The sequence below is a fragment of the Aspergillus karnatakaensis genome (assembly GCF_047715665.1).
Source record: "Aspergillus karnatakaensis strain CBS 102800 unplaced genomic scaffold BJY04scaffold_1, whole genome shotgun sequence".
NCBI lineage: Eukaryota > Fungi > Ascomycota > Eurotiomycetes > Eurotiales > Aspergillaceae > Aspergillus > Aspergillus karnatakaensis.
This window is the reverse complement of record NW_027395713.1, coordinates 895,457-908,005: the sequence shown is the minus strand read 5'-3', so window position 1 is coordinate 908,005 and position 12,549 is coordinate 895,457. Positions and strand designations below refer to the sequence as shown.

Sequence of the window (12,549 nt, the reverse complement as noted above, 5' to 3'; positions counted from 1 at the left end):
AATGGTGCATAACTACGTCACAATTAAGTGCATAATGGGGCTACACAAAGTACCGAAATAGGCAACCGGCACCTGACTCGCTGCACGCTCCACTGGTGCTGCCCAACGGCCGAAACTCCATCACCAAGTTATACCAACAACTCCATCCTCTTGCATCATGCATCATCGATCTTCATCTGCATTTGCATTCTTCATCGCGCGATGAGTCAACGCCTACAATATATTTCAATCCCAGCGAGAACAGCTCACCGTCAGCATCACTCGAACTCCTCCGTGGGAGCTCCCCTCCCAATCGAAATCGAACCCATGGAGAGCCCGCCGCCCAATATAGACACGAGATGGCGTTGCCAAAGGCTGAGTGGTCGCGCTATCCCTGATCCAGTCTGCCATTGGCGCCCTGGTATTGTCGCAGTGGCAGTGACCGTTTTCCTTTTTCCTACTCCCCACTCTCTTCGGCCAGTGATGGCTCCAAACCCAGGACAATCGTTCACTCCTCCCTCGCGCATTGCAGGGCCATGCACGGAGTGCATATGATAGGTTTCGAGCCTGCTCCCTGATCAGAGATTTCAACCATTGGCATTGCTCTGCGCTCAGCCACGCTTGTTGTGTTTCAAGGATTTGCGGACTGATTCGTCGCCTCTGCCGCCCAACGTGTGGGCTGGGGTCCCATAGGGCCAAAACGTCAATGGCGCTGCCCAAAGGTCCGCTCCCCTGACCTTTATATACTCGCCCCAATTGCCCCCTGCTGAGCCTGCTTTTCTCTTTCTTTGACAATCTGTACACCACCGATACCCTTGTATTAATATCTGCTTTCTTCCTAATCGCTCTAGACGGTCTCGACTCTTCCTGCTGCCTTGCTCTTTGTTCGTTTACGCGCCTCTCAGCCATCACCGACACAACAGCTCAACGACTTGCGACAGAAAATTATTTGATACTTATCATGCACACTGCCTGGAAACTGATTGCCTTTTACTCTACCGCTGCGACTGGATAACTTTGATCTTCCCCCAAGATCACCCTCGGTTTCAATCCTAGGACTTCTTTTGCATTGCTTTTGGTTGCTTTGATTTCGGTTGCCTTCTTTTCCTTATGCATATCGCTACCTCCTTCGGAATGCCCTTGCGCTGGCGCAAGCAGGCTCAACGGCCTCCAGGACCGTTTGTTGAGGATGAAATTGATTCTTTATCCAGGGAAGTCAATGGATGTTCCCGCATTGATGAACTCTCCGGCTTTGAAGGTGTTAAAGCCAGAGGGGATGTCAATCAATCCCCACTCATCCTAGATGTCGAGGCATTGGCACCCCCCAAGCCCTCTTCTAATGTTGAAGAGAAGCCCGTCCACGGAGGGCGCTCAGGTTTTAATGCAAACCAATCCATTCCCATCCCGGAGACCAAACAAGGACCAAAACAGACCCCAGCACGCCGTCCGGCAGTGGAAAATCAATTCCAAGGATCAGGAACCTCACGGCCACGGAGCCCACACAAATCCCAGGATGTACCGCCGTTGTACCAGTCAACCAAGTCAACCCCGACAAGGGATCCTGAGGTCAAGAGAACATCACCTGTCACCACACAGAAGCCCATCATCCCTCGTCAACAGGAGCCAGCCCCTCGATCTTCTGGTACTCGCATGGACGCGCTTCCCTCAAAGTCGACGTCAGATGTTCCTCAGAACACACAACCTCCCTCTCGCACCCCCTCGGTGCGCCGGGCACAGGAACAGTACAAGTCTGGTTCGCCTACCAGACGCCCGGAGCCCGCTGATTCTCACGCTATCCGAACAAGCTCTCCTTCAAAACGAGTGCCGGAGGTGGCGCCGAAGCCGCAGTCTGTGCCTTCTCGTACCCCCTCAGTGCGGAGGGACAAGGTCGAGTACATCCCTAGTCAGCCGATCTTGCCTCCTCGGCCAGAACCAGCTTCGTATGTGAGTGTGAGGACGGCTTCTCCACCGAAGCGATTTGCCGACGTAGCTCAGACAGCTCCAACTGTCCAATCCTACCCCGTCAGAGCTCCTCAGGAAAGTCCACAGTGGTTCCCGCCTACCATGCCTCATCATCCCGGACCAATCCGAGATACCGGCATGCAGGGATATGCGCTGCCGCCGAAACAGCAGCCTGACGTGACACGCCAGAGCCAGCCTACGGTGCCACGTCCCCTCCCGACTCCCCCAGATGATGGACCACGCAAACTCAGCCCCTCCCGAGTCTCTCCACCAGTGACAGCTGTCAGGGAGCCTGGCCTTCGAATGGACATGCCTCCAAGGCCGCTGGCTGACGTACCACAGAAGACTCAGAGTCCTCCATATCCTCAGCCTGTCCCTTTGGAACACACTCAATACAAGTCATTCCCACCCACACTCCCACCTCGCCCTCTGCCTGAGATGTCTCAGAGAAGTCAAACCACTCCGCTACATCCGCTTCCAAATCCTCCCGCGGACGGTCCTCGCGTGCCTTCTTCATCTACTGTGAAACGATCGGGTAGTTTGAAGCAGGGGCCTTCTACCAAGCCACCCACGGCGAAGCCTCTCCCTAACTCTGGGTATGCTTCGGACTCTACTGCCGTTCGTTACCCTCAAGTTCCACGGCCTTCTAGTCAGAGCCCACCGCTCGAAGCCGATAAAAACTCGCCGCCACGAGTAAGCGTTGCCGAAAGGTTGGAAGAAAAGCTGAAGCTCCGTCGGGAACAACGTGATTCTGGGGATTACCTAGCCCAGTCCCAGACGTCTAGCTCTCCGGAGCTGAAGGGCCCAGTAAGACCTTCTCCTATTCAGCCCCCAGGAGCCTGGCCATCAGATCTTCCCCTTGATCCATCTCCCGACCGCCTAACTCAGTTCCCTACTCTGGAGACGACTAATGATCAGAAGTCGGAAGCTGAGAAACCTCAACCTGAGAAGCCGCAAGCCGATAAGCCCCCAGCTGCAGCCGTCCCTCTGAAGCCAGCGCTCCGGTCCCAGTCCCTCGATCGGTCTCAGCCGACGTCCACTCAGATTACTCGCAGGCGAACTGTATCTTTCGCTGAGAATCCTATAGAGGCTTCTTCCCAGGCTTTGGTTAAAGTCGACCATGAAACAGCTCTGACAAAGCAAGGTGGCTCGCCGGATTCGAGCCGCTCGTCTTCACCCAACTCAGGCCTCACCCTCTCGCCTTGCCCTAGGTCGATACCGGTCGCGGGATACCAAGACTGGCACACAATCGAAGGCCTCACCCACCTTGACATCTGCCCTTCATGCGTCAAACAGATGCGCAAAACAAGATTTCGCGATCGCATCACTCTTAGCGTCCCCAAGCCACGCAACGAGCCAATCCACTGTGCCATGAGCGAGCCATGGGCTCGTCTGGCCTGGATGCAAACGTTGAAAAAGAAACTGGACAACCTCGACCTCCTCCGCGACATGACTCTGCCTCCGCAATCTGTCAAGCCCTGCCCTGGCCGTATCGTCTCGGACCAGTACTGGTACCGCATTGTCGATCCAGAGACAGGCGTCTACCTTCCTCAATTCAATGTTTGCCCGGCTTGTGTCCGTAACATCCGCCTTCTCATGCCCGCCCACCGCGAAACTTTTGAGCGCAGCAGCACTCCTCAAGAACGCGTCTGCGATTTTGTCATTGACAGCCCCCGCTTCATCCGCTACATCGACGCCCTCGATCTCTCCGCCAATAGAGCAGAGTCCGATGACCGAAAGTCGTCCTTGGAATTGACTGAATTCCTCGCCTACGCTCGCCGGAAAGTCGTCCTGCGTGACTGTCGCCGCAGCCGCCTCATCTTCGACAAATGGCACTACCTGCCTGAGCTCCCAGAGTTCACTGTCTGCGAGGACTGCTACGATGATGTCGTCTGGCCTCTCGCCAAAGCCCGTCACCCTATCGCTCTTGACTTCTCACGGTCCCTGCGTCTCCTTCCTGGTGACACAGCATCCGGGTCAAGCGGTCATAAGGGCCGAGAAGCAAGCTGCCAGCTATACTCGCCTCGGATCCGGGCCAAGTTCAACGATGCCGTGCGACGGGACGATATGCCTTTTATCAAGTGGATGGCGATGACCCGGTTCGATGCCGAGCAGCGGTTCCGGGGCCGGCAGGATGAGTTGGTCGAGGATCAAAAGAGGGGTTATGATTGTTCGGGTGATATCAGGAAGAACTTGGAGGATTGGAAACGGTATGAGTGATATTATTGCGGTGTATCTTCTTTCCCCTTCTCTTCTACTATTTTCTTTTTTTTTGCTTTTTTGGAGTTTCTATCTTTGGTTATGGCTTCTAGTTTTTGGTGTTTGGTTGGTGCTTCCGGTCGGTCATGGTTACGGCGTATCATGTGTCTGGTCTGTTTTTATGTCTTTCATATTAGTCAATCTGCATCTTCAGCATCAGCATCGCGTCAGCATCAGCATTGTTCCAAGCCCTGCATATCTGCATTCCCAGTTCATTCCTCCTGTATCACAATCTTTAGTCTATAGTACACTGTCCCCGATTCTATATACAAACATAGATAGCTCTGTACAAATACAGCGAAAGAACCTTCCATCCGAACTGAAATGAAATATTTAAGAGAGAAAAAGAACGAAAGAAAGAAAGTAGGGATTATTGTACAGCACCCGAAGCGGTTGTCGTCGCTTCCCCCTCCTTCAACAAATCTGACACCGTACCAACTCTATACCCCCTCCTCTTCAACTCCGGCAGCACTGTTCTCAACATCGGCACCGTCCAGGGCCTCCGATCATGCACGATAATAATACTGCCCGGCCGCACCATACTTAGCACGTGCGCGGCATTCACCCAGGGGACACTGATCTGAGGGTCATGCGGGTATACACTCCCTAGGACAAGCCTGAACCCTTCCCGCTGCACAAGCGCCCTCATTCGATCTGTGAAAAACCCCGAGCCTGGTCGGAAATATCGACCCGGTCCGCCTGCGGCCGCGGGGATACTCTCGTCGACGTCGCTGAGTCCGTCGTTATCACTGTCGACGTCACGCTCACTTGGCCCTCCACCTCCAGATGTGCCTTCATATAATCCTGCATTTGTCTCCCCCTTCTTATCCTGGAAATGCGAGCCCGACCCCGAAGAAAGCGAGCTTGCCGCTGCAGCAATCGCAAACAACGACCCCTGCTCCTGCTCCTCAACCGTAACCTCGTCGTGCGCCTCCGCTCCATGTCCCGCAGAGGCATAGATCCGCTGAATCCGACTCTGCACGGCCTGAATCTGCGCCGCCAATTCCTCATCACTCAAGTCCTTACTCGGCTCATCGAACATGGCATGGTTCGCCAACTCATGGCCCTGCAGCACCGCATCCCTCAGCACCCCTTCTCGCCCGGGTATATGATCTCCAATGAGGAAAAATGTCGCATGTGCATCGTTCTCTTTCAAGATTTGTAGAATCTCCGGCGTCCATTCCGAGGGTGCGTCGTCGAGGGTCAGTGCGACGATGGGCTGGGTGCCGGGTTTGAGGTGCGGGACGTGCCAAAGGATGTCGGGGTACTTTGAGGCGAAGTATCGGATTAGGAATTGCGGCGGTTTGTAAATGCAGTAGAAGGGGAATGTCAAGGTGAAGAGGGCGAGGAGGGGGAGGGCCAGGGTGAAGAGGCGTTGGCGTTTTCGGCGCGTGTGGCGGTATGAGCGGTAGCAGCGGAACATTCTCCCCTTGCTAGGAATAGGGGGGTAGTATGGAGAGTATGGAGGGGGCGGAAGAGAGAGGGAATAGGAGGATTAGGAATAGGAGTGTGCGAGAGGAAAGGAGTGTATAAAGAGAGACTTGGGTGAGGATGGATGACGAGGATGGTGTAACAAGCAGGAAAGGGTCATGGACTCATGGTGCAGGTGAGGTGGAGAGAGTCGAGTTGCAGGAGGAAGGAAAGACGGAGATCGGACCTCAACGGAGCTCTCGGAGGTTCGTCATGTGGATGTGAATTCTTCTCTGGAAAAAAAAAAATAAAAGAGAAGACAATAATTGCAGGTGGACCGCCTTATTGTTTGATGGCGGCGATCCTTGGCTTCCTACTGCAACGCTTCTTCAACTATTCAGCACCCCTGAATTGTTATGGAGTTCGCCCTTAAGCCTGTTTGGTCTTAAAACGTGGTCAATAGTGGAGTGGCTGGTCTCCGCTTTAATCATTCTGACACTTTATTGGCATAGATTAATTTTAGATCAACCGGCGTCGTCACTACTGACGAAGGAGTATTTAAATTGGGGTGCAGGTGTTGGACAACATCATTTAGCGAGCTCTATCCTACCAGTCCGACCACTTCCGCCGGCCATTTCTTTCCCCAGATTATCGCTCTGGAAGGCACTCGTCCGCCAGCCGGGGCGAGGACCCTGATTTTCCCGCGCTCGCTATCCACGTCCGCGACATACAAGAACCCCATTGTGCTTGCGTCTCGGATTTCAGCCGGAGTGCTCGTCGGCGAACTATGTGTGATCGCCAGCAGGGTGTTAGCAAGTGCGGAGGGAGCAGGTGCCAAAACTTTCTTTAACGGCACGAGCGCGTTGCCGGCCGCGGTAGAGGCGGCGCTGTCATTGGCTGCCCCGGGTCCCTCGCTCTGCCTTTGTGCTGACCAGTCTGTATCACCGTCGCCGGGAAGGAAGGAGTCTCCGGTCGTAAGTTGTGCGGGATCATAGTCATCTTCGTCGTTCTGGTCGTCTTCAGAGGATGTGGTATAGTTATAGAGGGATAGAGTATTGAAGTCAAGCTGCTGGGCGTGTGGTGATAACGTGACGTTTGTGGTTGAAGAAGACGATATTGACAAGGCTGACGAGGCTGTGGAGGGAACATGGTTGCCAAAGAAGTATGTCCGAATCTGAGATTCGCGCACTGCTTTCATGAACGCCGCATCGCGGTCGACACACCCACCGGATTTCGATAGCTTCACGACTGAGATTCGTTCATCAGTCGCAACGGCAGACGCACTTGACGACGGCTTGTTATCGTAGTTCTTCATCATCAGACTATACAGTCGTTCCGACCCTATTACCAGAATCGTCGTAACTAGACCGGTCAGCACATCCAGGACACCCCATCAAGGATCAAACTCACTAGCAAACTCCGTCACGATATGGTTGATCATCTCCAACGCCCCTGCGCGACTCTGGCTCAAAATCCCCGGTGTATCAACAATAATACCCGTCTCCCTAACCTCTTCATCCTCCGCCATTCTCCCCATAACCGACAGCGCAAGTCTTGAAACAATTGGCCGAAACACACTCCCCTCCGCCTCCAACGGATTCACCATCGGATAAAAGTAAACCAGCGGCAACTTCACGGGAACGGCACTCGGCCCTGACATCGGACTACTCCCCCACCCCTCCTCAACATCCAGCATCGCCCTAAACGCCGTAGCCGTGACCGTCCCCGGAACACTAAGCATCCCCTCCGTCGGATCAAGATTCACAACAACCGGCTCCCGGCCAACCTTAACAGCATACGCCGTAAGAATCTTCGAAAGGCTCGTCTTCCCCGCATCTTCCGGCCCCAGTATCAGCACACGCGGTCCATCCTTCCCACTCGCCTTCGCCTCCGCCCGTAGAGACTCCAAGGCGAAATGCACATTCGCATACTCGACCATCGGCGTTTCCTCCGCTGTGTACTCGCTCTGACAACCGCCTGCGCCGAACCCGGCTCGGCCTTGCGTCGATGGCATACCATCGAGTCCTATGACTGCATCGCCGGCACTGACTTCAAGGGTACAGCCGTGCCATGTGTAGATTGCGGCTTTTGTGCCGGAGAAAGTGTAGATTTGGGAGGGAGCGAGTTCGGTGCCGAAGAGCTCGGCGGTGCCGGTTAGAAGCTGGGATTAGTGTTCTGTTAGAATCAGTCACGTTCAATATATTCAGCCACAGAGAACAAGTGAGAAATTTGGGGTAGGGTGAGGGGAATGAGAGGTGCAAAGGCTCACCTTGACTCGGACTGTTGTCCCATGTGCGACTTCAAAGCGCCATTCTGAACCCGGGGTGAGGCTGATTTGCGAGGGGGGTGCGGGCGCCGATTGACTCTCCGCTGTAGGTTGTGTCAGCTCTAAGCCGGGCAGAGACATTGTAGTTGTAGAAATTGAGGAATGAATTGCAGATGCAACTTGAGAGCTTCAAAGCATCGGCGGAGATCCGAAATGCTTGGCAAGGTTGGTGTTTGCATGTTTGCAGTTTGCACCCGAAGATATATACAAGAGACACACTATTCCTTTTAATCATTTGTATTGTCCTACGTACCTAATAATAAAATTTCTCATCTCTCCGGTAGGTACAGCTCTCTCGGCTAAATTGTGAAAAGGAAAAGGAAATTTGAACAAGAAAGGGGAAGGATTATAGGAATGTATATCAGGTATCCAGAGGGCAAGAGGGATCGCACATGCAAAGGAATGATTGTATCGATCTCCAGGACCACCAATTCTGACAATTGTTGCGCTTCTGATCGAGCAACAGGCGACCAATCAGTATTATAAGGCGATAAAGTCCATCAACGCGTTGCATGAGTTTCGGCAAACGGTGCGAAATCAAGGCCAGTCTTGAACAACTCCGACTAGAACTTTGACTCAGACATCAATGGGAGAGGGGGCTTCATGATAGGGGGAAATCCAGCGAAAGCTGGACAAGGGAAGTTTAAAAAGTGGGAATCGGAGAAAGGTCAATTGGGTAGGTGTGGGATGAACAATGTCTGGTATTGGGTAGCTGTGTAGCTGTTTCGTTCCTGAAAGCTTCGATGCGGGAAATCTAGAAGAAGTAGGGAATAGACGCACTGGTGGTCGAGTTAGAATTTGCATGATAAGAGAAATTGGGGCACTCATGGACGTACGCTAAAGCAAATGCTGCGGTCACACCAACAAGAGCACGGTTACGGACTCGTTCGCGTTTCAGCTTCTCCTCCAGGACCTTCGCCCTCTTTGTGCGCAATGTCTTGGCTTCCTCGTCCTCCTCCTCGTCACTGAGCTCTGCTTCTTCGGTTTTACGCTTCTTGGCTGCTGCTGATGACTCTGCGGGTTCTTCTTGTAGCTTGACGGCTTCCTGGACCATTTCCTTGGCCTTGGCAATCATTGCTTGAGTCTCTTCGGCAGAGGGGGCCACTGGTAGGGAAACAGGCATCTCGACGGAAATGGTGGTCTGAGCCGTCTGAACATCCTCTCCTTCGGCGGCGGTAGACTTGATATCGACCTTGACAAGATCTTCCAAATCATCCCTCTGGATTCTTTTCCTCGACTGGGGCGTCGCTTTAGTTTCTACCACAGTGGTCACTTCTTCCTCCAGCTCTTCTTTAGTTTCTTCCACGCTCGGCAGAACGTCGCCGTTCACTTCGCCATCCGCGTTGGAAACCGTGTCATCAAGCGCACTTTGAAGCGTCGCATTGGCGGCGCTAGTAGCAGCGGCAGAGGCTTCCTTCTGTGCTCGGGTTTGCCTAGGCTTGCGAGGTGTACCAGCCTTCTTGCTGGGGGAGGCAGACCGGAGGCTTCGAGAGCGGGACGCAGGCTGGAGTGCCTCGGGAGCACGGATCGATGGCAGATCAAACTTCGGAGGTGGTGTGATTTGCTTTTTCGCGCTGGACGGGCTTTGAACGATATCTGCGGGGTCAAGCAAGGCTCTGACCCAATCGTACATCTTGTATTCCGAAGCCAACTCGAGGGCTGTTCGATTCCATGTCAGAAAGGCACGAAATAGTTCGAATCAGATCATCTTACCGAGTACTGGAGAGATCCACACGTTGCCGGCGATCTCGTCTTCACTTGTCTCGTCTCGAGTCTTGAGATATTCGCGTTCCGAACGCTCTTCATCCAACTTGGCCCAAGGGAAGGCAATCTTAAACATTCCTGTCGCGCTCACATATCCATCTTTGCTTCGTCTCTGTTGGTGAGAGGAAAACCCGGTTAGTTTTGAGCGTAAGTTTTACGTCACGCGATCCAGACCACTTACCATTAAAAAGTAGGTCTCTGGGTGTTGTTGAGGGGAGTGTGAAGGGAAAATTTCGGATCCTTTCAAATCTTTAGGGAGAGGAGCGCGCAGATGGGCATACTCAAATGGGCCAAGGTTCTCTGGCTTGGTCGCATTTGAAGTGCCGACCTGCGTTGGCTTCACGGCAAGGTTGGTCTTTCCCAGACGGCGGCGCGTCAGGAGTTCTTCATCTGGAAGACGGTAAAAACACCGACGGTTAGCGACTTAGTAGACAATAGACTCGATGGTGAGTCGTCCAGGGCATGAGTTGCCAGCACGCGCACTGAAGAGCGATCACTTACAAACAGGAGCCGCGTCGGCTAGGACGAGCGGGTTGTTCTTTTTCGGCAGCGTGCGCACCATGGTGAATAGTCTTTTTACAAGATCAAGACTGCGAAAGATAGTTCGCGGGGGATGGTAGCGCTTTGAGGGGTGATGCGACAGCGATTCAAACGTCGGCCACGTTGCAGGCGCGTCTGCTTCCGAATGTAGGTCGAGGGTTGGATAAGACGTCACCAACCAAAGCAACCAGAGCGCACAGCTTTCAAAAGCGCAATCACTTCCGGCACGAGTAAGGAACGCGAGCCGAAATGCGACAGTTTATTGAGGCTGATAATGGAGGGAACCGATAGGAAGTGATAAAGTAGGGGGAGGAAAATAATGAATGGATAGTCCGCACTTAATAAGTTAACCCTCTCTCATAACGACGGGGCATTCGAGTCTGCCAGCGCCATTACCAGACCTTTCCATCTTCCGTACCGTACTAATCCTACAACAGTCAATATTGTGAAAATTGACCAATCATCAATTTGCACTCTGGCCGCGCTTGCCGAAAACAGTCGAGATTATCCTGGACAGATCCATCCCCCGGTATCCACTAATACCGTATCCTCGTATCACCGCCTTGTCGCCTGACAGAACGGGCAGCGACCTCCCAACCAGTTCTTGTTCAAGAATCCCTTCACCTCTGCATTCTCAAAAAGCCCCCATGAACTCGAGGACAGCTCTAATCTTGATTTTCAGTCTGCTGCAGAGCTCGTTTATCAGTACACAGACAATGTACCCCTCTGTCAATCCAAAATATTTCCATCGAGCTTTCACGGACAGCTACTCTCCTCTATCCTAGGTCCCTCAGGGGCTTTTGCTGGCACTAATTGAACGTTCCTAACACATTCTGGAGTATGGAAGAAACCCCTCCATATGTATATATGCATATCCTGTGGGGTAATGAACATTGACTGCAGAAGTTGCGTCTGACAGTCAAGAGAGATGCTCCATGTTGGAGTTCACGATCAGCCCATTGATTCTTGGGAAAGAGCTCCTGCGCTAGTCTCAGAGAGGTATCCCCTCAATTGCCCACCGCTAGATCAACAAAGCTACCTCATCCTCAACCAGAGACAACTTCAACTTCTAAACCCCTCTTTTTGATTATTTTCTGTCTTGAGCTTCTCCTCTCAGTCCTACTTCTATCACTTATCTCCCATTCTTACCCCGGCCGTCCAACGGAGAACAACATACTTAACAACTAGCTCGAGCCACCTTATACCAATTGTCGGTGACCACTACCCCGCCATATCAATACAGAAATCCACCACAATGGCCGACCACGAGGAAGATCTTACTGCCTCCAAGACCGAGGGCTTCAAGGTCGGAGAGAAGAAGACAATTGCCGAATACAATGAGCTCGGTATGTGCGGCTCTCGTTTTCAATCTATGCATTGTCCTGCATCTGCCTACCCCTTACCTCCACCACCTTTCAAAGTTCAAGTCACACAATCCTCTCTTCACCAGATCCCAAGAATGATCCATAGCTCGCATCTAACCTTAAAATCACTACTCTAGACAAGAACGACGAGTCTCTCAACCGTTGGAAGGCTTCCCTCGGTCTCAACGCCGGAGAGCCCATTGGGGATCCCAGCGACCCCCGCAAGTGCATCATCAAGTCTCTCGCTCTCGAGGTGGAAGGGCGCCCAGATGTCGTAATTGATGTCTCTGCACCAGGCGCCGCCGAAGATCTGAAGAACAAGCCATTCACAATCAAGGAGGGAGCCACATTCCGAACCAAGATCACCTTCGAGGTGCACCACGATGTTCTTAGTGGTCTGAAGTACCTACAAGTTGTCAAGCGCAAGGGTATCAGGGTTAGCAAAGATGAGGAAATGCTTGTTAGTTGCCCTTTCGAAGGCCTTACTTTCAATTGTACTAACCCCTCCAGGGGAGCTATGCTCCGAATACCACCGAAAAGCGCTTCTACGAGAAGAAATGTAAGTCAGCTGTGCTATCGAACCTTTCCTCCGGTTATTAATGTTCTTGCTTTATTCTAGTCCACGCGGAAGAGGCGCCTTCAGGATGGACCGCCCGTGGCCACTACAATGCAGTCTCCAAGTTCATCGACGACGATGACAAGACCCACCTCCAGTTCGAGTGGTCCTTCGACATCGCCAAGGACTGGTAAACCTACCCAATTCGAAAGTACATATAAACAAAGAGCATATATTCCCAATCTACAAGCGTTGAACAAGTTGTTTTTGGACTAATTTGGCCCGTTGAGGTTTTCACCCACTGGGTAGTGGTTGTTGGCTACAGATCCTACAACCAGAAATGACCATCACAATGAAAAGACAGAATCTAGATTCATGTGTCCCTCCTT

General features: G+C 52.6%; 5 protein-coding genes across 5 annotated transcripts; 2 read left to right on the top strand and 3 right to left on the bottom strand.

Annotated features, from left to right (window-relative positions):
• Positions 1–4: 4 nt before the first annotated feature.
• BJY04DRAFT_176219 (uncharacterized protein) lies at positions 5–674 on the top strand. The gene has a single exon (XM_073709448.1). The coding sequence runs from the start codon at positions 202–204 to the stop codon at positions 532–534; it is 333 nt and encodes a 110-aa protein (XP_073577382.1). The 5' UTR covers positions 5–201; the 3' UTR covers positions 535–674.
• A 3,691-nt stretch (positions 675–4,365) lies between these two features.
• On the bottom strand, positions 4,366–5,705 carry BJY04DRAFT_4608 (chitin deacetylase CDA4). Its single transcript, XM_073720436.1, has one exon. It carries the CDS (start codon positions 5,621–5,623, stop codon positions 4,571–4,573), a length of 1,053 nt encoding a protein of 350 aa, XP_073577381.1. The 5' UTR covers positions 5,624–5,705; the 3' UTR covers positions 4,366–4,570.
• Positions 5,706–6,141: 436 nt separating this feature from the next.
• Positions 6,142–8,028, bottom strand: BJY04DRAFT_176214 (cleavage polyadenylation factor subunit CLP1). The gene is made up of 3 exons (XM_073709447.1): positions 7,880–8,028; positions 7,021–7,771; positions 6,142–6,972 (listed from the first exon to the last, which is right to left on the bottom strand). The coding sequence occupies exons 1-3, from the start codon at positions 8,015–8,017 to the stop codon at positions 6,212–6,214; spliced, it is 1,650 nt and encodes a 549-aa protein (XP_073577380.1). The 5' UTR covers positions 8,018–8,028; the 3' UTR covers positions 6,142–6,211.
• A 129-nt stretch (positions 8,029–8,157) lies between these two features.
• Positions 8,158–10,580, bottom strand: BJY04DRAFT_176210 (KilA-N domain-containing protein). Its single transcript, XM_073709446.1, has 5 exons — positions 10,202–10,580; positions 9,882–10,090; positions 9,650–9,812; positions 8,773–9,595; positions 8,158–8,715 (listed from the first exon to the last, which is right to left on the bottom strand). The coding sequence occupies exons 1-5, from the start codon at positions 10,260–10,262 to the stop codon at positions 8,691–8,693; spliced, it is 1,281 nt and encodes a 426-aa protein (XP_073577379.1). The 5' UTR covers positions 10,263–10,580; the 3' UTR covers positions 8,158–8,690.
• Positions 10,581–11,411: 831 nt separating this feature from the next.
• Positions 11,412–12,521, top strand: BJY04DRAFT_4511 (rho GDP-dissociation inhibitor). The gene is made up of 4 exons (XM_073720415.1): positions 11,412–11,586; positions 11,742–12,064; positions 12,115–12,163; positions 12,224–12,521. Exons 1-4 carry the CDS (start codon positions 11,496–11,498, stop codon positions 12,352–12,354), a joined length of 594 nt encoding a protein of 197 aa, XP_073577378.1. The 5' UTR covers positions 11,412–11,495; the 3' UTR covers positions 12,355–12,521.
• Positions 12,522–12,549: the final 28 nt, after the last annotated feature.

Bases quoted from the DNA above. Each gene is read 5' to 3' on its own strand.
- BJY04DRAFT_4608 (XM_073720436.1), bottom strand. From the start codon at position 5,623: ATGTTCCGCTGCTACCGCTCATACCGCCACACGCGCCGAAAACGCCAA.
- BJY04DRAFT_176210 (XM_073709446.1), bottom strand. From the start codon at position 10,262: ATGGTGCGCACGCTGCCGAAAAAGAACAACCCGCTCGTCCTAGCCGAC. The intron at 9,596-9,649 runs GTAAGATGATCT...GGAATCGAACAG, and splicing joins GTGGATCTCTCCAGTACTCG to CCCTCGAGTTGGCTTCGGAA. The intron at 8,716-8,772 runs GTACGTCCATGA...CTCGACCACCAG, and splicing joins ACCGCAGCATTTGCTTTAGC to TGCGTCTATTCCCTACTTCT.
- BJY04DRAFT_176219 (XM_073709448.1), top strand. From the start codon at position 202: ATGAGTCAACGCCTACAATATATTTCAATCCCAGCGAGAACAGCTCAC.
- BJY04DRAFT_176214 (XM_073709447.1), bottom strand. From the start codon at position 8,017: ATGTCTCTGCCCGGCTTAGAGCTGACACAACCTACAGCGGAGAGTCAA. The intron at 7,772-7,879 runs GTGAGCCTTTGC...CACTAATCCCAG, and splicing joins GGACAACAGTCCGAGTCAAG to CTTCTAACCGGCACCGCCGA. The intron at 6,973-7,020 runs GTGAGTTTGATC...TGACCGGTCTAG, and splicing joins TATCGTGACGGAGTTTGCTA to TTACGACGATTCTGGTAATA.
- BJY04DRAFT_4511 (XM_073720415.1), top strand. From the start codon at position 11,496: ATGGCCGACCACGAGGAAGATCTTACTGCCTCCAAGACCGAGGGCTTC. The intron at 11,587-11,741 runs GTATGTGCGGCT...TCACTACTCTAG, and splicing joins TGCCGAATACAATGAGCTCG to ACAAGAACGACGAGTCTCTC. The intron at 12,164-12,223 runs GTAAGTCAGCTG...GCTTTATTCTAG, and splicing joins GCGCTTCTACGAGAAGAAAT to TCCACGCGGAAGAGGCGCCT.